General features: G+C 42.9%; 1 protein-coding gene across 3 annotated transcripts; it reads right to left on the bottom strand.

Annotated features, from left to right (window-relative positions):
* Positions 1-1,052: 1,052 nt before the first annotated feature.
* APMAP (adipocyte plasma membrane associated protein) lies at positions 1,053-26,534 on the bottom strand. 3 transcript variants are annotated; one of them, XR_010428940.1, is made up of 10 exons: positions 26,385-26,525; positions 21,931-22,047; positions 19,187-19,302; positions 17,274-17,366; positions 14,612-14,728; positions 13,177-13,351; positions 12,597-12,731; positions 12,039-12,231; positions 10,072-10,861; positions 1,053-9,600 (listed from the first exon to the last, which is right to left on the bottom strand). XR_010428940.1 is itself a non-coding variant. In XM_064647885.1 (9 exons), exons 1-9 carry the CDS (start codon positions 26,474-26,476, stop codon positions 10,652-10,654), a joined length of 1,248 nt encoding a protein of 415 aa, XP_064503955.1. In that variant the 5' UTR covers positions 26,477-26,534; the 3' UTR covers positions 10,016-10,651. The 3 variants fall into 3 exon arrangements, 2 of the variants coding, with proteins under 2 accessions (XP_064503955.1, XP_064503956.1); XM_064647885.1 differs by lacking the exon at positions 1,053-9,600 and having other exon boundaries at positions 10,016-10,861; positions 26,385-26,534; XM_064647886.1 differs by lacking the exons at positions 1,053-9,600; positions 14,612-14,728 and having other exon boundaries at positions 10,016-10,861; positions 26,385-26,526.
* Between the last annotated feature and the right edge of the window lie 91 nt (positions 26,535-26,625).

Genomic DNA, 26,625 nt, shown 5'->3' with positions numbered 1-26,625 from the left:
GGGCATCACTGCAAATGCCAAGATGAATAAACTTAATCATATTCCCAAAGCATAATTCTGCTGAGGTTAAACATGTAGGTTAATACATGATATTTAATCTCTGGCAGACCACAGATTATATTCAGGTTCAGGAGAATGATGGTTTTCTCTACGTGGGCATCTACCATTCCTTCAGCTTTCACTCTTCATCCATGGGCTGATTATTGCTTACACTGGACTAAGGTCCTTATTAGCAAGGATTCGGGTAGCTGGTCCCTTAAAACAGCAATAAAGTCTGACCCCATGTTCAGTCATTCATAGACCAGCACTTCTAAATGTAAAGGGCCCTGACCTAAGCCACAAAGAGCATGTTTTTTTCCCCACAAACACTCCTCTTCTGAAAGTTGTTGCCTTTCTACAGCAATATTGCAACTCCTATTAGCAGTAACAATTTCAGCCTTTATAACAACCATTCAGTCAAGAAAGGCCAGTGAAGAGCTCTGGGCCAAGGGCTGGGGATCTTAAGATGGATCTATTAACAGCATAGCTGAGGTCTCTGCTCCAAGTAATCCCAAAGCAAACATTTGCAAGCTGGGCAAGTCTCAAGTCCTGCTTCAGAAACATCATTTGTGATGAGCAGGTGACCCACCAGCAGGTCAAATTCAGCATCCAGTGCTGGAGAGGCAGCTGTGTTGCATTTTGTCTTTGGGAATAGCAGTCTCTTGTCTGGAAAAAAAAGCAGTGTTCAAAAGAAAGCTCCCGAAGGGTCACGAAAGGATGTAATCTGGTGCTACATTCACCCAACACACAAGCCACCACTGACAGTCTGGTGCCAAAGACAAGGAGAAAGAAAGTCAACTATAGTGGCTTGAGTTGTTCAGGAAGCAGGAAAGTCAAGCCACAGCTAAGTTTGTAGGAAGGCAAGAAGCCAAGACTGCTCTTCGAATCTCAAAGGGGTTAGTGTCTTGGTTTAAAGACAAATATTGGGAGGACAACTCCAATAAAATGAATTCCCTCCCCTTTTTATTAGCCCCCCCCTCCCAATATAGAGAGATAAAAAAAATGCAAGGAGGTTTTAAGTGAAAAAATAAGTTTACTAACAAGGAAAGATAGCAGCACCACAAAGATACAAAGGAAATGGCTTACCCACAAAAAAAGTTTACCGCATCACGCGGTCCCCCAGGAACAAAGGGAAAAGAGAATGGTGGAGGGTCCTCCCTGCCAACCACCCTGTCCACCCAACCAAACAAAAGAAAACCATAGAAGAACAGGGGCAAAAGTAAAAAAAAACAGAACTGTGCTGCTCACAGGAGCCACACCACCAAAATGGCCACTCCATCCGATTTAGTTAACTAAACTAAAACTGCAGTAGTGGTACCAGTTCAGAGTCTCCTTGTTCTCTGCCACATGTTACCCCCGATGCAGTGCCTTGTGCCTTGGCCCACTTGGCTTGACTGGGCTGTGTAGTGGCAGCAGGGGCTCCGGCACAGGCAGCGAATCCACATGGCAAGTGAACAGCAGCAGTTCCATGTGGCACTCTGGCAGCGCCGGTGAGACTGTGGCAGTGTGGCAGCTGGGGCAGGGGTGACCCCTGGGCTGCTTTGATTCCAGCACAACACAGCGAGTCAGTGGCTCCCAGCTTTGCTGCTGTCCCAGCAAGGCAGGGATGGTTTCTGGCCAGGGCTGAGACCCTGGATCAACTCTTTCCCCACAGCAAAACACCCCCCCTCCTCAAACACGGCATACCCTCTTCAGATGACGTAATGGTATGAATATTCACCATAACAGTTAGGAATGGTCTCACTCCCTTTCTCCCTTCAGCTGAGTGTTTCACACAATTCCAAGGGCTTCCAACCAGGCTGTTGGCCCTACACAGTCTAGCCCAGAATGGTTCTTCCTTCAGCTAGCAGGACAGTAACGGATGTCATACACCTTTCACATGCCACAGTGGGGGTGAAAAGGCAGCACACTGTTGGCTCAGGTCTGTGCAGAGACACATGCAGACAGTAAGCACACCACAGAACAGTGTCCCATGTGTGGCTCTTCAAGTCCCTGACACAAGCAGCTTTGTCGCAGTCTCCTCACCAAGCCAATTCTCTATTTGTCAGAGCAACAAAAGTTAAAGCCAAGTGAACTTTACAGAATCACAGAATATGCCAAGTTGGAAGGGACCCACAAGGATCACTGAGTCCAAATCCTGGCCCTGCACAGGACCATCCCCAAGAGTCACACCATGTGCCTGAGAGTATTGTCAAAATTCTTCTTGAACTCTGTCAGGCTTGGTGCTGCGACCACTTCCCTGGGGAGCCTGTTCCAGCACCCAACCACCCTCTGGGTGAAGAATCTTTGTCTAATATCTCACTAAACCTCCCCTGACACAACTTCAGGTCATTCCCTTGGGTCCTCTCACTGGTCACCACAGAGAAGAGATCACTGTCTGACCATCCTCTTCCTCTCAGGAGGAAGTTGTAACTGCAATGAGGTCTTCCCTCAGTCTCTTCTTCTCCAGGCTGAAGAGACAGAGTGACCTCAGCCGCTCCTCATACAGCCCTCTCAAGGCCCTTCACCATCTTCACTGCCCTCCTTTGGACACTCTCTAATACCTTAATAATGTTCTCTAATAACTTAGCATCATGCAGGCTGATAAACCCAACATGATCTTGTTGCTCTGTCCAGGAAAATGCAGCAAGACAGTTTGGACCTCTCTATCCAAACAGACAAGCACCTTCTGAGAAAGACAGGTCAGCTTTATGTTTAAAGCTGCATCATCTCCCCAGGTAGATAACAGAACTTTCATGAGCACCAAAGAAATAAGCAGAGCTAAAGTCAACTAAGCTCTTTGTACCACTCCAGAGCACTTTGCTGAGGAAGGATTTGGGAAATTAAAGAAGAGGACACTGCTAGCACTGACCTAAAGAACTGGAGCTAAATACCATTTAATCCCAATGACATGCAGCAATCAAATAGCCAATGTCTCTGCCCTCTGCATCTTTGCTAGAATTTACACCAAGGTTAACTCTTCATCAATTCACTCCAAGGAGTTCACATCCTTGCAGAGCTTGCCAAGGCTCTGATGTCTATTCCAGGTTACAACGGCGATTAAATAAAAATATTTCTAGTAAATATTTAGGGCATAAGGTGAAAAGGAAAACTTGTTCTTGCTAGCCCTGGATGTTGGAGAAAAAAGAACATCCCAGCAGTGACATTAAGAGCTTGTGAACAACCAAAGCTGGTGCTTCTGAAGTATGGGTTCATGCAGGACTGGTACAAACAAGCTGAAGGAGTGGCTTACTTCAGCCTCAGATTTCTCTCCAGTATGCTGGAAGCAATAGGCTCAATGCATGACACAGTTTCCTGGCTCATCTACTTAAGAGGAAACTTAGCTGCATGTGAGGACGAGATCTCAAACAGTCTGCCACATGGAAGGACTGGCTGTACACTGAGGAGACCTCCATGAAAACAGTGCTACTCAAACCAAGCTAGCCTGAGTTTCACCAGAGTTTCACAGTGCCCAGTGATCCTCAAAGGGAGATCTGCATTTGCTCAAAAGCTTTGCTATGCAAATACTTCCTCTGATACTCTCATTTTTGAAACTGTACAGGAAAAACTGCCTGCCACCAGTCTGCTTACTGACAGACTTTCACTCTGCATTCTCTTCACATCAATAGCTCTACATTAAGGACTTGAAAGTCCTGCCTATACCAGGTGTACCCAATTTCACAACCTCACTGACTTTCAGAACTCACAGCTAGGGGAGTCACACATGCAGTGCACAGAACCAAGACAAGGTTTAATCGGCAGCAGCTAGATAAGGAGACATGACTGCTGCTGGCTACGAGGAAAAAGCCTTGTATATAGCTAACTACAATCACTTACTGCAAAATTTTTCAGTCCATATCTCAAACAAATTAGCAGAAATTAGCTGCCTTATGTGCTCTTTGCAGCTAGATAAGAAGGCCCAGGTGTCAGCATCATCAGATCTCTGTTGTGATCACTGAACAGACAGACCTAGAGGTCATCATCTCACCTCCAAAGGTCACTGACACAAAGCAGACACAGATTTAAAGGAATCAGACTTATGCCAAGGCTTTGCAATCACTTTCATCAGCTGTTTACACTGAGAAACCAACTTTTGCATAAAAGCGTCAGAGGGATACGTGAGTTATCTTCCAGCAGCTCTACTAAAGGAGAAGTTTGCTACAGAAAAGAGACAGGGCAGTAAGCTGTGGAGTAACATTTTAAATAGCTTCAGCAAAATCTTCCTGATACTTGTGCCCTGCAGGAACATCTGTTCCACCAACAAGGCAAAACAAAACACATCTTTAGAATGCACAGCCACGGAGTACTCCAGCTTAGTTCCTTGCCTTACGTTGTTTCACTGCAAGGCTTTACACTAAAGCAAAAATTTCTCCAAGTCCTTCAGGAGACAGAGCAATATTCTTTCATATGCCATAGTATGTCCCAAAAGAGGCTTGGATAAGACACAGGAAGCAGCCTCAGGTTCCTCTGGGAGTTATGCAGACAGGGTTTCCTCCCTTTTTAGGGAACTGCAGCCCCTTTCTTCTGCCACCAAAAACCAATCTCGCTCTGGCAAGATCTTTGGATACCTCTCGCTGCTTCCAGTAAGGCCATGTTTTCACACTAGAAAACAGTCTCAGAGCTGCAAAGGTGTCATGTTCCTGCACTGATATCATCAAGAAGACTGGCTGGTTTTTTTCAAGCCTGACTTGTTCCAGCTTTCTCCTTGCACAAGGCAGGTATGTACACGTGCATCTGAAACCAACATGCCATTGACTGATGCCTCTGTGGAAGTGGAACGAGCCTGTAAAACTAGTCTCCATGGAAGCATCAAGAGGAGATTATGTCAGTTTGTTTATTCCACAGGCATTTTAGCATTGCTCTTTTACTCTGGGAGAATTGTATTTGAGGAACTGTTAAGGACTAGAAAACCCTGAGTTTCTAGAAAAATATTGTCCTTAAGAACCCCTTATGCCGAATAATGAGAGATCTGTGTGTCGGTCAACCTGTTTCATCTGGGTTTTACAACAGATCGCCCCATTTCTGCATTATCAGGATCCAGCACAGCAGCAGGAATGGGAGCCAACACCATCTGCTCTCAGGAAAGGCACCTCCTTTCAGCCTCAGCAGACTTCAGGTCTCCTTGGACTGGAGGTATGCAGACCCTGCATTCAGATACTTGTCATAATAGCCTTAAACTGCACAATGATACCTCTACTTGGTTCTGCAGTTCCACTCTGGTCCCCCACCAACATTGTAGTCACCACAACAGTAACTGGCCTCCTTTCCATTTTAGTGGCCATGGAAGCATCAGCCATCTTGGGCCAGGCATCTCTCTCACCAGAAAGCATCAAGCATGCTGGCTTTCTCCTAGACCTTGGTGCTTCACATACCACCATCCCACTCCACTTCAGGTTGACCTCTGACTTGCAGGGCCAAACACAGTTTATTTATGTAGACAAAGCTTCAGATAAAACTAAGTGTTAAGATGTTAAGGTTCTTACAACAAATTAAATGCCAGTGGCCTGGTTAAGTAGCCTGTCACTGTGCAAAGTTTTTTGCTTAGAATTGTGCCACCTACCAGAGTTTATATTTGGGGTTTTACAGACTTCAGCAGTCTTTATGTTTTTTTAAGGGTACTACTGACTGACTGGACTTGTACCCAATCAACTCCCTCTATTTGTACAGGCTCAACAATCAGGCTTTTTTCATTCTGAGAAATTTAACTGAAAACCGCACTTTGTCCAAACGCTTAACCTTTAGACAAACTCATTTAGACTGACAAGTTATTCAGCTGCTTTCCAATGTAGCATAGACAAGAACGATGGAAAATTTCTATTGCCCGAGGTGGATGAAAGACAGGTAGGGCAAGATATCAGAAACTACAAATTTCATGGGCACAAATTCTTGCTTGCCTCTGACCCCTACTCCCAGAATTCACATCCTGCTCTCAGTGCAAAGGGGTGTCTGCCTGCAGTTATTTCGAATGCAGCTGTGGTTAGAGCTGCATTTCACAGCTGAAGAGGTCTGGCCAGCAACAAACCTGCACCACCAGCCACAATGGAAAAAGTAGTGACTGAGCTCCCATGAGACATCAGGGACAACAAAGAACCCAAGTACCCATGGCATTAGCTCAGCTTCTTCCCTGCCACAGCACTAGCTTTCACCACTGACTTGCCAGATTTTACATGCAAATTGATCCCTCTCGGAAGACTCTTGTGCAGACAGCTCCAATATGTTTGTGGTGCCCAGCCTTCTCTCCTGACTATGGCACCTGGCAGAACAACCCTCCCTGCTATCACAAGATTAAAAGAAGAGTTCAGAAGGTAATAGCCCCAGTGAATAAGGGCATTAACTATGTTCAGGTTAGGGGAAGTTGCTTCTGGGCTTCAGTTCTGCCATAAACATTTCTAGTCTTCTTGCACCTGCCCCTGAGATACACCTGGCCACAGTTTGACAGCTTGGACTAGAGCACTCAAAAGTCACACCAGACAAAGCCACACTCTGTTAAATACCACTCATATTTGGCATTCTCTTTTCCCCTTCCCCAAGAAAAGCAAGTTATTTGATGATATCTGGGTCAGCTGTACTTGTTCCAAAGCTCAAACAGAACTAAAAAAGACAAGACCACAGTGTACTAAGTTATCTCCAGCAATGGCCAGGAAGGAGCGAAGGGTTAGAGGAGTAGAAAAAGAATCCGAACTAAAAAACTCCCAAGAGACAAGTTTTCATATGACTTACACTCTTGAGCATCCACAGCACTACAACTTATTTGCTTTCCCACTTCATAACTTTGGGGAAACTGTCTTAAAAGGGAATTAGTCACACAAAAGCCATCACATTTGGCATGTCAAAACAGTGGAGGTCTACTTCACTGCAAAAGTCAGGAAAAGTTTCTCAGAAAATCTCCAGTTGGATACTTTGGCAAACGAATCACTAGAGATAACTATGTCTCAAGAGGCAAAGCCGTGCTTGCCCCTCGGGTACCAAAGCATCAGCATAAAAGAATCACCACAGCAGACTTGCTTTTTCAACCCCAATTTAAGATCCCATCAAGTTCAACTTTTACATCCGTCCAGAATAGGACAAATAGTTCCAAGGGTTGGCAGGGCAGTGTTAATCAGCTGATGCTGAAACAGCCTGCCCTGGGCTGGGCTTTCCCAAAAAGAGACATTGCAAGCATGTCCCATTCTCAGCCCTTCTTCAGAGTTCTCACAGCAGTAAGTCTGCCCACGCCTGAAGCAGTTACACCTCTCCAGCCTTTCAAAGTTACCACAGTATCACTCCATCTCTGTCCACAAACTATTAAGATAGGGTTCAGCTGCACCAAAGGTCAGAGCCTGCAGCAACTCATCTATTAAGCTTCTTTGGCATCTTACTGAACACCCTCCCAAATTGAGTAACCACCATACTAAGCAATAGGGTTTGCAGCTCCTGGCCTGTACAGGAAGAAGTCAGCCTGATCCAGCAACCATCATCCATAAACATTTCTACTTGCCACAGGACTGCTGCAGCCTGGAATTAACACAGAACAAGGTGACAGAAGCGCTGACAAGAAAGAATAATTTTCATTCGCATAGGCCTCCATTAATAGAGAGAAGCATAGAAGGCCAGTGAAAGTGGATGACATTTTTATCATCTTCCCCGTCTATGGTGCTTTGCATTACATATACAGCAAGACTTAATTATTTCCTTTTCAAAGATGAGGAAATTGAGCAATAACGTACGTTTATATTTGACTGTCACCCAGTGGCAGAAAAGGAGAGAGCAGCAAAAGCTTCAGTTCCAAAGTACAAATCAATGCACTAAATCACAAAGCTGCTGAACCCTTTAGTTCTCCAAGATGCAAAAACCTCTCATTTAAAATCATAGTATGCATGGTGTTGGGAGGGACCTAAGAGATCATCAGGGACATCTTCCATTAGAACAGGTTGCTCAAAGCCCCATCCAGCCTGGCCTTGAACCCCATCCAGGGTTCAAGACAACTTCTCTGGGCAACATGTTCCAGTCTCTCTGTGCTCCATGATCCTGCCAGGCACAGAGGTGAGACTGACTGGCCTGTAGTGCCCTAGGTCTTCATTTTTTCCCTTTTTTTTTAAATGGGGGTTATTTTCTCCCTTTTCTAGATGATGGGAACTTAACCAGACTGCCACAGCTTCTCAAATATGATAGTGACTTAGCCACTTCATCCAGCAGCTCCCTCAGAACCCATGGATGCATTTCAACAGGTCCTGTGCACCTTCATGTTCCTTAGATGGTCTTGAACCTGATCTTCTCCTACAGTGGACTGGTTCATTCTCCTAGTCCCTGCCTTTGCCTTCTGCAATTCAGGCAGTGTGGCTGGAGCACTTGCTGGTGAAGACAGAAGCAAAAAAGTTGTTGAGTATCTCAGCCTTTGCCATGTCCCAGTAAACAGGTTGTCCCTTTCATTCTAGTGAGGGCTCACATTATTCCTAGTCTTTCTTTTATCGTCAACATACACATGGAAGTTTTTCTCGTTGCCCTTCATGTTGTTGGCCAGGTTTAATTCTCTCAGGCTTTCTCTGGCTTTCCTAACCTGATTCCGGCTATTCACACAATCTCTGTATTCCTCCCAGGCTTCCTGCCACTGCTTCCACCCTCTGTAGGCTTCCACTTTGTGTTTGAGTTTGTCCAGGAGCTCCTTGTTCATTCACACAGGCCTCCCGGCACTTCTGCCCAACTTTCTCTCTGTTGGGATGCATCACTCCTGAGCTTGGAGGAGGTGACCCTTGAATATCAACCAGCTTTCTTGGGCCCTTCTTCCCTCCAGGGCTTTATCCCATTGCACTCTACCAACCAGACCCCTGAAGGGGCCAAAGTCTGCCCTCCTGAAGGCCAGGGCAGGAGCAATGTGCTATGTGCCCTCCTCACTGCCCTAAGGACCTTGAACTCCAACACTTCATGGTCCCTGCACCCAAGGCTGCCTTTGAGCTTCACATTCCCCACCAGCCTCTCCTTGTTGGTGAGCAAAAGGTCCAGCATAGCACTTCTCCTTGGCTCCTCTATCACTTGGAGAAGGAAGTTACTGTCAATGCATTCCAGGAACCTCCTGGATTGCTTTTGCCCTGCTGTGTTGTCCCTCCAACAGATGTCGGGGTTATTGAAATCCCCCATGAAGACCAGGAACTGTGAACGTGTGGCCCCTCCTGTCTATAGGCAGTTTCATCCACTCAGTCTTCCTGGCTGGGTGGCCTGTAGCAGACCCCCACTATAACGTCACCTGTCCCTGCTCTCTCTTTAATCCTGACCCTTAACCCCTCGGTCAGCTCCTCATTCATCCGCAGGCAGAGCTCCATGCACTCCTGCTGGTCACTGACACAGAGGGCAACACCCTCTCCTCATGCCTCCTGCCTGTCCTTCCTCAAGATCCTGTATCCTTTCAACACTCCAGTCATAGAAGCCATGCCACCACATTTCTGTGATGCCAATGAGACCACAGGCAGGCACATGCACATCTTTAACTCTTGCTTATTCCCCATGCTGTGTGTATTTTCATAGAGGCATTTAAGTTGAGCCTCTGAAGATGTTTTCCTTTGCAACAGTTGACAGAAAAGCATTGTCTGGATTTACCAAGCAGAGTATCTGTTAACAGAGGAAGTATATCATTCCCTCTGGAATGACAGAAAGCATCCATGAGCTACTATTGCATTCCAAAATCTTCCACCAAAGCCTTCCTTATCCACCATTACTAGATTTTACAGGGGGCCTTTGAGTCCACATCCATCTTCAGACACCAGTCTTCCCCAAAATCTTTACCATTTCTCCATAAAAAGCATGTTGAAGAGGATTCCTGCAGCTGGCCCTCTTCTCTCACATGTCTCTCAGGAATGGTCACCTAGATAATCAACAGCAGACTTACAGGACCTGATAAACATGGAAGAAATACTACATATGACCCTTTTAAAACCTGCTGGGACTAGCCCTTAATAACATAGAAAATGCAACTTTCATTCATCATCTGATCACAATGCTATAAAAAACCACAGGAGTCCACAGGTAACAATGAAATTTGGTTCTGATTAACAGCTAATTGTAGTGTCTAATGTTACTTACACAGGTTGGAATTGAAGAAACCCAATGGTCTAACTAAATTTCTACGCATGTTGTTGATTTCTGGATGTTGCTGCCTCTACCACAGCACCATGGTATGACATCAGAATATATACTGTAATCCTAAACAGCAGGTTCTAAAATAGAAATAAACACATGCAAGCCATTATCTTCTATTCAAATATCACATAATTAAATTCCATACATCACAAATCCTTCCAGTGTAAGAAGACATACAGTTGCATTAAAGGCAACACAATGATGTCTGTTTAAGATGACTCCAAACAGGGCTGGGCATGGAAAAGCAGTGGAGGTTCTCTGAGGAACAAATAACTGAATGAAGATGCCCCACCATACTCTTCAGATATTAACAATTATGCACACCAACTCCAAAACATGAGCAGTCAAATCAAGGAAGAGAACAGGTACAGCAAGCTGTATGTTTTCCTATGGCAACAGTGCTACTGCATGTTAACAGACTATCTTTCACTTTTTGTCCTTGGTCACAAACTGCCTCAAATATATGCTTCCTTTGTACCTCTGGAATACTATAGGACAGTGGGACTTCATCATGGAGGGACAGTTAAACATGCTGAAGATTAATTCTGCAAATATACGGAGACCGGAAGGAACCCAGGTAAAGATATCCATTGTGTTCATGTGCCTCGCTAACATAAGCTACCATCACTCCATTGGGATCATGAAAGCTTCTTCTGTAGGATCCTGTCTCAGTAAGTTCAACAACAAGGCTATATTTGGGCACAAAATTTGTCACGGTTTCCTGACTCAGCAACTAAAAGAAAAAGAAAAGAAAAACAGAAAATTAACAAAAGATTTTGTTCTCCACAATTATACCTCAGCCATTTATACAGGCAAAGACCATTCCAGACTCCTTGGAAGAAGCAGCTAAGAACATAAGCACACAATTTCAGTAAAGACTATTACACAGGGTTAATGCATTAATATGTGAAAAGGCAACTTGAAAAGAAACAAAACAACCAGCAGAAGCTTACTCTACTCCAGAGCTAGGCTGAAAGGTTGCCCAAGCAGGAGACATCAGCTTGTTCTGGTGCAGCTGAGCCAAGCAGCCATCATGCTCTGCTGCCCGTAGCATCATTTTTTGTTAAGGCTCCTGCACTGCACCAGGAGAGACAGGGACAGCACAGAGCTTGTTTAGCTGAAATGGCGCTTCCATTCTAAACACCACTTGTTGATTTTTATTTTTTCAAGGACAGAAGAAGTATTTTTATGTCTTTGTATTGTCCAAAAAGCACCATGCCGTTTCTTTAGCATCAGATAGCCCTTATTCTTGCTCATCCTCATCCTCAGGGTGTGACACAACAAAAGGCATATTGAATCAGAACAAAATGTCACCCAACACCATCCATAACACACACACTGTCTCCCAGGATGCCTACGGTAGTCATTAGAACAGGCCAGACTTCCCAAACGCTCCTCAAACACCTGGCAATAAGTATTTTAGGCACTTTAGGTACAAAGGTGAAGTCTTCACATATCCAAATGTAGATCCTGTGTTGCTGTATGACTAGAGTAGAGACAGTCCCGTTTCTTTCCTGAGATCAAGATGGAAGACAACTTAAGAGATGTTTACCCTCTACTCAGAGAAGCAAATGTTAGTTTTACAGAATGCAGATTAGCTCAGCTAGTTAGAGCATGGTGCTAATAATGCCAAGGTCACAGGTTTGATCCCCGTACAGGCCATTCACTTAAGAGTTGGACTAGATGATCCTTGTGGCTCCCTTCCAACTCAGAATATTCTGTTTCACTACCTATGAATATAAAGGACTGTTCTACCTGGGGACAGCAACAACAGTTTTAAGCACAACACTAAACATTTTTTTAAGTCTTCCTGTGAAGAGGAAGAAACACAAAAAACAAATATTTAGCACTTTGATTCCTAAACTAAAGGTGATTTTTTAAAAGAATTCTTTTTATTTTTTTTTTTTTACCTTAAATATCATCTTTTTAATCCATGGTTTTTCAGCCAAGAAATCCAACAAAGAAAATCCAGGATTGTGCCGGACAGCTGCCATAGCTACCCAATATCCTCCAGAGCTGCTTAACCTGATATTATCTGGAAGACCAGGCATGTTCTCAACAAACATATCTGCTCCACCTTTCATCAGCCCAGATACATAATACCTGAAAGTTATAGATAATAGATTAGGACATCTTAAGCAGTCTAAATAACAAATAAAAGTCCCAAAATTATTTCATTTCAAAAAGAGGGGTTTTTTTCATTCCTCAGGTTCAGGGAAATAGAGCACAGCCACACTCTTCTCACCAGAAAAAAAGTCAGCTTAATGTGTAAGGAGCCCACGATGGAAAGATTACGCATGCCAGATTTTTACAGCAAATAAAAAAAATCAAGTATCAAGGAAGGCCACCTTCTCTGTCACTTATAACTAGGCATAAATAAAGTGTAGGATTTCTTTTGTCATTCCACTCATTTATTTAAACAATCTCTAAACAGAGATTGGTAATAAATTCAGTGAAGTCATACTCACCTCCTGATTCTAGCCATGGCTGTCTCCTGCACCAGGACGAAGTCTTCTGCAGGAGAGAGCTGCACACCATTGGGAAACCTCAGCCCCACCATTAAGACTTTCACTTCTTTTGTTACTGTGTCATATTCAAGGAGGCTAAAAAAAAGCATTTTTGAGTTAAGACAAATATTTATTCATGTCTGTTTCATTCTCCAGGCATTCCATCTTTTCTCAATGCACTTCACTTAAGTTAAAAAGGCAGAATAGCCAGGAAGCATTTGTTTATGAACACAGAAGAAATAATAAGCCACTTGAGACTGGCAGCATTCGTGAAGGATTTGAGCTGAAGGTAATGCTAACACCTTCACTTCTAAAACAGATGTTCCATGCAAGTCCTCTTGAAGGAAAAAGAAGAATCTCATTTATTTTGCTGCAGGTCTCTTTGGCAACATCCACACATACTCTTACCCTCTCCTGAGCAGTGCAGTGTTTGCACAGGTGGTTTATAAGGAGAAAAATTTTGAAGACCAAGGAAGCGGTGAAGTCCATTCCTACAACTGAGCTTACAGTAAGTTAAATGCCTCAGAGAAGAGATACTTGCCGCCCATCATCTGTGCCTTCCATAATCAAGAATAAGTAGTCTCGTCTTTGCCATTTGCTACTGGAGTCAGTGAAGTAGATTTTCCTCCCGTCCCGGGTCACTGTAAGATCATTTACAAATGACAACTTCTGACCTTCAATTACTGTTTTGGTTGACACAAGCATTTTCGTTTCACCTGGTTACAAAAGAAACAAAAAAAAGACTCACAAGACAAGCTTTTGTATGTCCTGCTTTGGAAATGAGTAAATACTAATATGAAATTCAGTTCACTTTTTTTCAATTCCTGCCTCTTTGCTAAGCAGTAAGGTTTTGGCCTGTAATGGAACAACTCAACATGAATGACCAGGAGAAAATACTCTCCAGAAAAACTGAAACAGTAGATTATGTTCCCTAATGATAAGTGCCAAATTTTCACATTTCTGAAGCTCATATGAAACAAAGTGCAAACTCAGGTCCCAACCTGCAGGCAAGCAGGGGGCAGGTGAGGATGCAGGCAAGCCAATCACTACTCCTTCTCTCCCTATAAACCTGTAGGAACAAAGAGTAATACTTTCTAGGCATTAAAACATCAGCAGGTCCACTGAACTGCTCTGTCACAAATTACCAGGCCAATTATTAAGGTCAAATCTCTAAAAATCAACCAAAATCTAATGAAGTCATCTTCAGGCACAGGGTTTGGGTTTGTATGCTTGTTTTTGTCATAACTGAGCTATTACGACAGCTGTCTGCCATCCAAATACTCTCCCAGGGCAACACAGTCTGAATCTTTCTATTACATTTCACCTAGCATTTGGCCAGCCTCTCCCCACCTGAAGCCAATGTGCAGAGGTAAACTGACAGAAAAATCAACCCCACACAAAACCAACTTTCTGACAGCACAGCTCCTAAACAGCTCCCTGAGATCTGCCTCAGGGACACATTGAAAGGCACAATGCAACAGTGCCTTTCTCAGCAGGAACAAGCCACATGATCTTCAGCTGCACCAAAATACATCTTTCTTCCCTTTGTGTAGGTTTAGGTTACAGAGAAGTTATGAGCTTTTCACTACCACAGCAAGATTAAGGCAGAAACAAAAGTACAGCAAAAACAACAAAAAGTTTATGTAACAACAATCTTTTTTCTTTCCTTTTATGAAAACTGAAACAGCTACACAGAGCTTTATTCATGGGTTCTGAGGTAGCAATTTTGACAACCAAAAATATGTAACACCAGAAGATAAGTTATAGTAACTGATCCAGACAGACAGATACAGAGAGGAAGTGACTGCTACAGGAAAATAAATATCAAGTTCTTGCATGACTCATTTCATCCAGACAGCTTCAAATCACTTTACAAAGAAGGCAGGCATTGTTTTCTGGCCTGCAGTATCTGGCAAAACTGCAAATGAAGCCCAGATTTGTCAGTGGAAGGGAACTTCTGAGCAGAAAGGTCATACCTGTATCAGGATCAACTTCATAGAGTCCATAATAAGCATCTGCCACAAAAAGAGTGTTATTTGGCCCAACTCTGATGCCAAGTGGTCTTCCACACGTTGGCTCATCTTCGTGGGTTCCTTAGGAAACAGTTTTAAAATGGTTTTCCAAATAGAAATAAATACAAGGCATTCTGGCTACATAAGTGTATTGGATCTGTGTAAGATGGAGTTCATTTTCCCCACAGCAGCCCTCACAATGCTCTGCTTTGCTTTGGCAGCTAGAAAGGTGTCCATAACAGACCATTGTTTTGGCTACTGCTGAGCAGTGCTGGCACCGCATTAATGCTCTCTCCAACATTCCCCTCTCCAGTAGGCTGGGACTGGGCAAGATCTTGGGAGGGGACATAACCAAGAGAGCTGACCCAAACTGACCAAAGGGATATTCCATATCATATGGCATTAGGTCAGATATAAAACCTAAGAGAAAGGAGTAGGAAGGGGAGGCATTCATTATTTACAACGTTCATCTTTCAAAGCAATTTACATGTGCCAAGGCCCTGCTTCCTAGGAAGCAGTCAGACATCATTTGCTGATGGGAAGTAGAGAATAAAACATTTGAGGGTTTGGGTTTTTTTTTCCTTGCTTGCACATGTGACCTTTGCTTTTGTTTCAGTAAACTGTCTGTATCTTAACCTAAGAGGGTTTTTTTTTGTCTTCCTTTCTTCCCCCATCCTGCTAAGGAGGAGGATGATAGAGCAGCTTGGTGGGCACCTGGCTCAAACTGTAGCTTAAAAATCTCTGTGGCATACATATGGCACATACCTTCATTAAAGAAAAGATTCCTACTTTTCTAGGCGTGAGTGAAACAGATATCCCCATACCATGTTTTCACCAGTCTAGAGAGAATCATATAATCTGCCAGGCTAGTCACTAGCTAACAGCTGCCTCAAATAGGGTTAAATATCAGAAAATTTAATTTAATGAAATGCTTCTTCTCAGAAAGAATCAGTTTTACTGCAGGTTCATGGAATTAGGTTTTTTAAATTAAATTAATTTTTAATTAAAAAAACCTTTCTTTTTCTGAAAAGGTCAAACATTGTCATGAAATAGCTGCTTTCTCAAGACACAGACATTGAATACTTCTACATGAAGAGGAAGGGGAATACTGTAAATCTGAAGAATTTAGACAAATTCAAGGAGATACTTGAGTCCTGAAGAGCTAAGAAGTTCAGAACATCTACAGTTTGAAAAATTAGCTTGAGAAATTTCTGGAGAAGGCAGTTGGCTAGAGCATTTCCACTTCCCTGCCCAACTCAAGGAGCACAAAAGTCCAGGCACCCCATTACCACTCTGGCCCTAAAGAAACGGAGCAGCATAACCTTCCCACCTCTCTCAAGCTGTACAAGTCTAATGTAAATGAACAGGAGAAAGGTGATTCTTCACACCCATCCCAATCTACCTTCTTGCCTAAGCAGCAGCTGCAAATCCAGCTTCTTATTGCTGGCAGCAGACTTTGTTGACTGCCAGCACCAAGACTGTCCTACCTGTCAGGCAGCCAAGAGAGTGCTTCCAAATCAGTCCAGAGTCTACTCATGTGAACATCCACATAAAATTATATAGATAATATGATGAATGTGTCAATGAGAGCTAATAAGGACAGCAACAGTTCCTGACCATAACTTCTGTCAACCTGCACAGGGCTGCAGAACCTCAGGTAAACTTCTACAAGGCTACTGCAAACAAAACTACCCACAGTCCCAGCAAACACCAGCCAGGCTTCTCAGACTGCCCAGGCACTACTGAGATGGTCAAAATTAACCTTCCCTTAGAAATGGTTCTGTTAATCAACAAGTCACCACCAGTTTTTCTCACCCAGTTCCAGAAATCTCATTAAATGAAGCAAACAAGTCATTCAGAAAGAAGTGTAGAATTCAACAAGAAATAACTCCACTTTAGCAGTTGAGAAAACAAAAACATCATGACCCAGGCAAGATCTCTGCTAAAGCAAGCGCAGCCACTATTCCCACTGTACTTACAAACAGAGGAAGGGAAATAGGTACAACAAAATGCAAGGCAAAATTCTGTAAATACGTTGATCTTTCCCACTCACACATTATCTCAGAGTTCATTCATTCACACTTGTTTAGGAGTCCTCAGCTTTTATGGGGTGGCCCTTCACCTCAGAATCGTGCTGACTTCAGCTTCCACAAATATTAGGCCAGGTTGCTGCCCATTTTTTTCTTAAGATAGATTTTTTTTTCTAGATGGACAAACAGGAAAAGGAATGTTGTTTGTGATGCACTTCAACCTCATCTTCCTCCTGATGTTAAGATGCAGGATCTTCTGCCAACAAGTCATCCATGTCGCAGCCTTACAAGAGTGTAGGCCTTGTAGTCATGACACAAAAACCCCTGCATTACTTAATTTTACTGCTGGAAACTCTCTGCTTTGTTGTCTAAGAGCACCCATTCCAATTCTTTTGGCCCTCTGTTCTGCTCTTCCTTCCAATGTACCTATCTCCACTCATACTTCATTCATAAAAATATATTAATATATCTGTTACAAATTTCTGTAGAGGAAGATAAGCACTTGCATGAGCAATCCAGACTGAACATAGTTTAAGCAACACATACCCTTGACCCAGACATTTTCAGATACACTATGTTCAGGAGCTGTCACTCACCACAAGGACCATGGCCAATTCTGGATATTGTTTGTATTTCCCCATCTTCAATTTTGATAATCTTCCCATCAGCTGTCCCAGTAAATAGTATATCTGCAAAAACAACTGATTAGCTTGATCACAAACCCACAGTGGCAAACATCCTTCTACATGATCCTTCTACTAGCATGTAGTAGAATTCAGGTTTAAGATACAGTGAAGTGACAGACTTCTTCAGTCATAGCAAAAGAAAAATACATGGAAGGGGAAAAAATGAAGGAAAATAAGAGCATTTGGTTAGATTTCTTCCAACTCAGGAAGAAGGGGAAGGATTTAAACCTTGGGAGTGTCTGTAGGATATGAAGCTTTTCACCCACAGGTGGTCTAAGTTCTTAGTTAAAGGTAAACATAACTTAATGGCCAGTCATTGGATCTATCTGGGTAAATTTCTACATCATCACAAAATGTGGTCAGACACTGCATTTATCTTATCACTCTTCAATGAGAGACTGACTAGATAAAACTTCTCATTCGGATACAGTCCACGTTGGCTGCTGGACATGTGCCAATGCTCATATTGTATCAGTTCTGGAGACGAATTACAAAAAACTATGGCAATTGAACAACCATACAAATCAAAAGCATTGCCAAATTACTGCATTCATGCCAAGCTGTGTGATAGCATAAGACATTAATTGAATACAAACAACACAAACTTTTCCATACAACCAAACTAAATGAAACACTGTTAGATTAGTAGAGCCCATTGCTTGAACTTTTCCATCTCTAATTTAACTGATGTTTTAGGTTTGCTAATTATACTTTTAAAAGAGAATAAGAAGACTCCAACATTTATTCCCAGTCAGGTTGATTATTTTATCCATAGGTCATAGTCCCTTGCAGGAAGGTTTCTTTAAAGAGTTTCCAAAGAGATTGACAAAACCAGGCAACATAAAAGAATCAATAGCTTCAGGTAATCACTTTTACCTATCTCTGTTAACAATGTGCTAAAAAGTGTAATCTGAGGAAGGAATTTACAGTAGTTTCTTACTGGGTAAAATAATTTCTTAAAAATATTTTATTAATTTATTAGAAGATAAAGTAGAAGGAAAAAAAAATATATGATTACTGAACACCTCTTGTACTGAAGGATCTTTCAGGAAGGGCCTTGCTTGGAACTCCCACACCCTTTCCCTTTCAGAGAAAAAGCACTCAAGGACTCATGTAAAGAGTAGTTTCTAGCCTTATCCTTCCTTCAGGAGGCACAGGAAACAAGCCCTGCACAATGCTAGGTTCCTGCTAAGAGGGTCACACCATTAGAAGTCTAGATAAGTCATTAAGAAAGTGCTCAGAGGTGGCATGGGTTTGTGATTTGGGGAGAACACACATTCCGTGAGGAAGAAATACAGGATGGTTAGATTTCTTGCAATTCAAAAAGAAGAGGAAGGATTCAAGTTTTAGGAGTTATGAATATGGAATATGAAGTTATGAATATGGGATATATTATGCTATTTACCAATTTGAGGGTTTTTCTGTCATAAAAGCAAATATGAAGACCATAAAACTCAGCTCCCTCAGTGGCAATGACCATTAAAAGAACGGGTAAATATTAATTCCCAGTTAAGAGCTAGTCAAATGAAATGGGACCACTTCCTCCAAACATAAGTAGCCCCTGACTACACTGCTGATTCTTTCAGTCAAGGACAGGGATTTTTAATCTGGTAACAAGATTTATTTTATTCTCACGAAAGAGGAGAAAAGCAGTACATTGCAGCCAGGTTTTGCTGCCTAACACAATTACTTTTAAAAAAACCTGCACATTCAAAGTAACTTACAGAGTTTGTTATCTAAGAGGTATACTGCTGAACAAACTCTTTATCGATGGAGCAACATTTAAAGACCCTTCTTTAAAAGCTTATTTTGTCAGTGCTTACCCCCAATATTGACAATGGACTCTGGTCCATACAGCTGGTTTTCCCATAACCGCTCAGCTTTTCGTAACTTGATATTGGGCTCTAGTACACCCGTCAGGAGGGGAGGTTCCTTCAAACTACAAAACAGAATACAGACCCCATGATGCTTTGCACAAAATGCAAACATTCTTGAGCAACATATTGGATCTTTTTTTCCCTAGTTTGCCAACTCCTGCAACCCTGACCTATGCTTTACATAAAGCATATTTCAAAAACACCCATAGCTACCAAGCTGAAATATTGACTCTTGTTCTTCAAGGATCACAACAATTTCATGGTTCTGCTCATCAGAAAAGTTGCAGTTATGTGTTCCTAAGAAATCTCTACATCTTCAAGTCCAACAGTTCACCTATCTTACACAAAAGCAAAGAATTTGTGCATTGCCATAACACAAAAGAATAGCAGTTTTCTCAGCTGAATGAGTTGTTTGTACCAGAATATTTTTCCTAAGTCGATATGTACAAATTCATAAGCAAAAAAGTTTTAAAAATTAAAAGCCTGGTATGTTACAATACACTGAGACCTGACAATGTACAGCAATTTCAGAGAAAAAAATAACTTAATTATTTCCCCCCGGCTTACAGCTAGGGGGAAAAGTGTTCCAGTACCTTGAACACTAGGACACACATGCTTTCATACCATATTGAAATATATGGTCTTGTTCATAACTTGAATGCAGGCCCTTAGAGAAAGACCAATTCAAAGGAGTAAGTTGCACATGAACTTAAAGGGTATTGAACTCCAATCTCAAAATGACAAAATAAGGTCCAATCTTGCAAGCCCTTCACATAAACAATCAGTTTCAAGCCAACTAGGGTTCCAACTACAGAGATACAGAGAAGGGAAGCAGTAAGATGCCTACAACTCTAACTAAAATACCAGACTCCAAAACCAGCCTTAACTGAACTTGAATATGTTTCAGCCTCTTAAGTTCTTAAAAGCTCTTAACACATAAGCCCCTCAGTCTCCATGAGTTAAGGATTTCAAGTTGTTCATTCACAGGAGTATGCTAAAGATACACAGGTCAAGTTTTGAAATAATTTTTCGATTTTTTTTCTTTTAATAATCCTTTATACGACCATAAGCAAATGCCTTACACCCAGAGAATCTTTAAAAGATGAGGTCTGACTCCAAAATTTACCCATGTTCATAGAATCCAGGACCTATTTGTCACCAATCACGTTGCAAATCTACTGCTCATATGGTGAAAATCATTACAATTTCTAAAGATTCAGTAACTGGAAGACAAAAGTCAACTGAAACTGGAAACTATGAAAGCCATGACAATTGAGGAAAACAGGTTCACAACATGAATAATTCAGAAACAGAGAAAAATACATACTCCTATCTGTCTGGTTACAGACAGCAAACTTTTCTTTAAGTATATATTACTGCAGTGACAAAAACAACTGAATTATTAGCTTCTGTACAGAAGAGATTTACAGGAGAATTGTCTTCACAGTGCTAACACAAATTTGTTTTCCATCCCTTCTTCCAAGCTTAGAGAGTTTCAGATGAGGATAAGAAGCTTCAGATAAGGAACTCATTTGCTGGGAACTTTGGACAGTTGTGTGTGCAAGCAGAAAAATCTCCCTGGGATCAATATTATCCAAGACAGACTCATAGAGAAAGAACTTGAAATAAAACAGAGTTGCAGGAATTTCACAGGGAGTTTTTTCTCCCCCCTATTATTCATTATAGTTTCCAAGTGGCTTACTACTTCAGTATTAGCCAGTGAGACTCCTACATGTTTTTTCACAATCTCTCTGGGCAACCTGTTCCAATTGGCTTTTAAAATTACTGTTCAGTTGCAATGTATTTTAGGGAATTGGGGTTTGTTAAACCCAATCACAGTATAAAGTATTTCACTATGATATGCATTGAGGCAGCTTATGTCTAATAGCCTACTGGCAAGACTTGTAGGTACCACCCAACCACATTTACAGTTTCTTTCAACTTTGGAGATGTTTGCAGTGTTGTTGTTCCTTTTCATTAAGCAATTATCGAGTTGATCATAAATATTTATCAGACGGAGCATTTTTACCTACTTCAAAATGCCAGCAGCGCTAAACAGCCTCACTCCACCCTAGGGTAGCTGTCAAAGCATTTAACACACAACTCCCAATACAGGTCACATCTTCTCATGTAGTTGATTCACTGTTACACGTGACACATACTTCAATTCAGATGTTTATGAATTCAGACACCTAGCTGCATTGCTTTATGAGATCTGCATTTAAATGTAACATCATCAGATGATTCCCCTGATACAAAGCACCAAATCAACTCAGTCAGGTTATCCATTTTCATTTTTCATCCTCAGATAAGCAGCCTCTCTTTGACAGAATGATAATATCAGGGGTACAGCTTGGTCCTTAGTGAAATTGCAGTTCTTGTCTCACAGAAGGCAAGAGCACATATGTGTAATCACAAGCTCCACTGACAGCTTGGATAGCAGAAAATTTTCCATATTAATAATCAAAGAAAGTAATTCAGCTCCTTTGATGATCAGTAGTGACACACAACGACACAAGATGGCTCAGAAACAGACTGGGTACAGGTAATATCACAATCACTCCCCAATTTCTTAATCCAGTTAGAACCACTTTATGCTGTTAACTCTTGTTTGTTGAAACAAAACAATAGAACACATAGGAGAAGTTATGCTTCAGGAACATTTACTCCAAAGCAAAGCAACAGTTTACCTTATAGGCTGAGGGTCTATAGGACAATCCAGTAGAACAGTTACTCCAAGCAGTGGCACAGTCAGAGACGCAGCCAAAGTCAAGAAGGTAACACGGAACACCTTGCTGCTGTAAGTACTGCCAAACCAGACAAGAAATAGGATTAACATGTTAAACTGTTTACAGGTGCAACAGTCCTCAAAAATTCTGTAGCAGCCTATTTTCTTCAGAAGAGGAAACAGAAACATTTTTGCCCAACCACCATCTTAACCTTCAAGGTGCAATTTGAACACATTAGGATAAGAGAAAGGTCAGCATACTGGCATCATATGAGGTAGAGCATTTTCACGTGCAGGTTTCATACATTCTACAAGTTACAACTGACTAAAAAAACCCCAAAATAAAAAAAACAAAAAAAAAAAAACAAAAAAAAAAAAAAAAAAAAAAAAAAAAAACAAACAAGAAACAGAGGAAGTGAATTGTTCGGTTGGGGTTTTTTAAACTTGATCTTCAGTTTTGGCCATGGTTTCCATCCCAGCACAAATTCTGAATGAAAAGTTCCACTGAAACAACAAACATAGAGAAAGTTAAATTAATGGTTGCTTAACTTAGTGAACTCTGGTTTGAAACTCAAAATGAAGCACACAGAAGAAATTATCTTCTATTTACCCATCAAAGCACACAACAAAAAAAAAGTAAAAACTGTTCTTCCACAGGAGAAGACTAGATTTTGTTCTTGTCCTGTGTTGCAGGGGGGTAGGGCCTAGAGCCATGTGGGTTTGGTGAGGTTGCTATTCTATACCACTCCTGTCATCCTGGGGGGGGGGGGGGGGTGGTTTCAGGGGAAAGAAAAAGGCGAACGTACACTGGACCTGTGCCATTTTGTTCCATTCCTTCCTCAGGGAATTTGCTGGGACCAGCGCTGTGGACCTTGTCCCTTCCTATCCCTCAGGAGTGTGCAGCTCCAGGCAGCAAATGTAGCTGAGTCCAGTGGACTGCGCCCATCAGGGGTGCTGGTGCCAGAAGCAGCCACAGGGAATGGAGCGGTAGTGAACCTAGTCAAGCCAAACCCAGTCAAACACTGCTGAATCCTGCCGAACACAGCCAAGCCACAGACGTGACTCCGAAGTGGCAAACACAGCCGAGGGGAGCGGGCGGCATGGCACAATACAGACGAGTCAGCTTTTGGGGGTTTTGTCCTTCACTGTTTTTCATTGTCTCGGGCTCAGGAACTGGGAAGGCCAGCTGCAGAGAGCATCTGCCATCTTGTCTTTGTCTCAGGAGGCTATGGGGCACTAGCTGCAGAAACATCCATCTCGTCCTTGTCTTGGGAATAACTGTGAGCACCATTTTGTGTGTAAATTGTTATCTCAACCCATAGTTTCTGCCTTTGTCCCTCTCTCACCAAAGGAGGGCAGGGGGAAGGGGAGCATCTTATTTGGAGTTTAATCCCAGCTGGTTTTAAACCACTACAGTTCTCAAAAAGTTCAGAGAAATCAATCAGGCATTCACAGAGGAAAGCACAGAGCCAAGTTCAACAAATTCTAGTCTTGAACTAGTGAAGCAGCTCTCACAATTTTAGCTGTTCTGAACCATTCACTGGCCCAGCCAGCCAGTCCCTTTGCATTATCAGTTAAATAAAGACAAACTGCTTGATGGTTCTGCACTAATCCTTGGACCACTTCCATTGTTTTGTTCTTCATTAGCCAACCATCCAGACAGCAGGAAACATGAATTACTGCCCAGAGCACAAATATCACAACTGAGGAGCTAATGACATGTACTTGTAGTACTGATATCAGCATCAAGGTAACCTTTGGGATTACCAGCTAGAACAGCAAGGTCCAAACTAGGCCTGGATTCACTCAGTGCTTGCATGCACAATGTATAGAAATTCGGACATTCATAATTCATCACATCTCTTTCCTGATGGCAAATTGCTGTCAGCCCCTCTTTCCTGGCAGCAGACGTAGGCAGTTTGGATGAAGTCCTGCCCCAGTTACCCCAGCCCTGCACAGCACTCAGCAGGCTGTCACAAGCCACCACACAAACCACCAGGCTGTGACAAGGCGACTGCCACAAGGATGCCGACAGCCTGCCATGACAGACAGTTCAGCCTGTTTCAAGAAGTGCTGTTAGCACTGATGCTGTTGGTCACCAAATTTTTCTCAGCTCCCCTAAGGTACTAACCACCTGAGCCTACCTCCTTTCCATAAGCATGTGCAAGTATTCCTGCTCTGGAATATATTAAAAAATAAATTTTAGTTCTTGCTCTCAAGAGCACAGCATTCCCATCCTGAACTTCAGCAGTGTTACGGCACTAAGCCTGTCTCCATCTGAGCTGGATCAGGCTGGGAAACCACTTCAAACAAGCTTTTTCGCCTGCACTGACCTCTTCATATTTCCCAAGATGATTCAGCACTTCCTGCTTGATGTCTTGAGGAAGCAATAACCTCCCAGTCTGTCTATCCTTGGATTTGGAATCCAAGAGCATGGGGTAAAGACACAAGGCAATCCCCAAGTTTACACAAAGACTTCAGTTGTTGACCTTGCCTTTCCACTGTCCTTCAAAAGATGAAGCCTCAACATTGTAATATTCAAAGTACTGTCAGCAGACACCTGAGCATCTTTGTGACAGCTGAGAACAGCTCACACAAAAGGAAACAGATAAAGATGAATGGGAACTCATCTACTACAGTCAACTTAATTGGGAACTCATCTACCACAGCTTAATTAAAGCTCCTGAAGGCATGATTTCAGTAAAAGTCATTTCTGATTCTCATTCAAACTTGCAAGGAACTAACAATGAAAGAAAAAGTCAGGAAGAATAAGGTGACAAGCAAACTCACACTTCAAGCCTGCAAATTGCAACACCTAGTTTAGACACTGCTGAAACCACAAGAATTCAAGTAAAACCCAAAAACTTTAAAAAAAACAAGTCAGCTGCTCAGAATCATTATCAAAGGACACGATAAAGAATAATGACAACTGTAAGTCACAGGAAAGAATCACTGAAGGAAAGGTTCACCAACAGTGATAAGCAAAACAGAAATCCTTTGTTAATTATGTCTCTGATAATTAATCCTACGTGGCCTGCAGCCACAAATCTCAATAATGCAACTTACCAGGACTCCAGCTATAATAACAGCAATTTAGTTGTCACTGTGAACTAAAACAAGAAGCCATTACACCAGCTCTTGAAGACACACAGTAAGCTAGCAAGACAATACCATGGGTCACCCTAGCTAGGAGCCCAGGCTGCCTCATCCACTTGGCAGAAGCACTGCTGCGCTGGAGGGAAAAGCAACTGTCCTCAAGAGTTTCTGCCATGGCTCCCAGCCAGAAAAATGGCAGGCCCTAGAATTTCCTCCACTGTTTTCATGCAGGACATGAGAACACAAGAACTGTGAATACTCTGGATCATTGATGGAGCCCTTGATATTCAACTGATTTGAGCAGTTACCAAAAGAGGCTGAAGCCAGGAGCAGCAGTCCCAAGCTCAGAGATGCTTATGCTCTTCTTCAAAAATAGGAACTATATGTGCAAGCCATCAGACAGTCTTTCATTCTGATGACTCTGAAGGGCAGATATAAGAATCTGAAAAGTACTCAAATCAGCAGAGACATAAAAGATGGTGATCAAAATTATTAAAAGTCATCAACTACCTTATTCAATGAAAGGCAAATACTACCACTTTCTTATGGCAGCTATTACCTTAGTTACAGTGAAGCTATTTTACTTATAAAATTCCTAAACAGAAAATAGTAATAGAATCTTTTTTAACTTAGCCACAAAGAGACTGCTTATATGGCTATTCTGACTCAGACACATGTAGAATTGTCGTTAAACTATTGCCAAGATATAAACAGTTATACAAGACTTAATCACACCCACAATAAACCTGTGCAAGCCACAATGGGATAACTGTTAATTTCTCACTAGCAAATGATAAACAGTACTTAAACAGATCTATATTTTAAAAAAAACCAAACCAGCCATAAATTAAAACTTTTTTTCTTTGCTTTTCTTTGCTTTTTTTTTTTATTCCTTTATTAAAAACTCTTCCTGCAGCTCGGCAAACCAGGTAGGCAAGCGCTGTCCCAACCCCTCCTCCCCGTCAGCGACCTCGAGCAGAAGGAGCACTGGGGAGAGCCGAGGTGCTGGAAGTACCCGCAAGCTGACACCCGCGGGTACCCAGCACCAACCTGTGCCTCCAGCCACGCGAGAGGAAATGTGGCCTCAACCCGCACAGCCGCGGGGCAGCCAGCCAGTCCCTTCCAGCTCCTCCCTGCGCACTCTGACCCAGACCTGCTGCTCCCTCGCCGGGTCGCACCAGGCGGGCAGAGCCCGTCTCCTCCCAGCACACTACCCAGGCATATATTCCTCGGGTCGGGCCCAACCGCGGCCCCACAGCCGCAGCGTCACAGCAGGCCCTCTGCCCGCCCCGCCGGGCAGCACCGCGCACGGAGACACACCTGCCCTCCTTGGCCTCCTGCGCCGGGCTGTCGTCGGTGATGACCTGCGGGCGGGGCAGTCGCCGCTGTCGCAGCCCCTCCACCTCATTCATCCCGCTGCTGCTGCCGCCGCCGCGCACCGGAACCACAGCCCCACCCCCGCCGCCCCAGGCCACGCCCCCGTACCTCAGGCCGCGCCTCACATACCCCAGGCCACGCCCAAGCCCCGGGCCCGGGCCCGCACTGGCCTCCCGCACAGGTG

The sequence above is a fragment of the Pseudopipra pipra genome, chromosome 3 (assembly GCF_036250125.1).
Source record: "Pseudopipra pipra isolate bDixPip1 chromosome 3, bDixPip1.hap1, whole genome shotgun sequence".
In the NCBI taxonomy this organism is placed as follows: Eukaryota; Metazoa; Chordata; class Aves; order Passeriformes; family Pipridae; genus Pseudopipra; species Pseudopipra pipra.
This window is presented reverse-complemented; position numbering and strand designations above follow the sequence as displayed.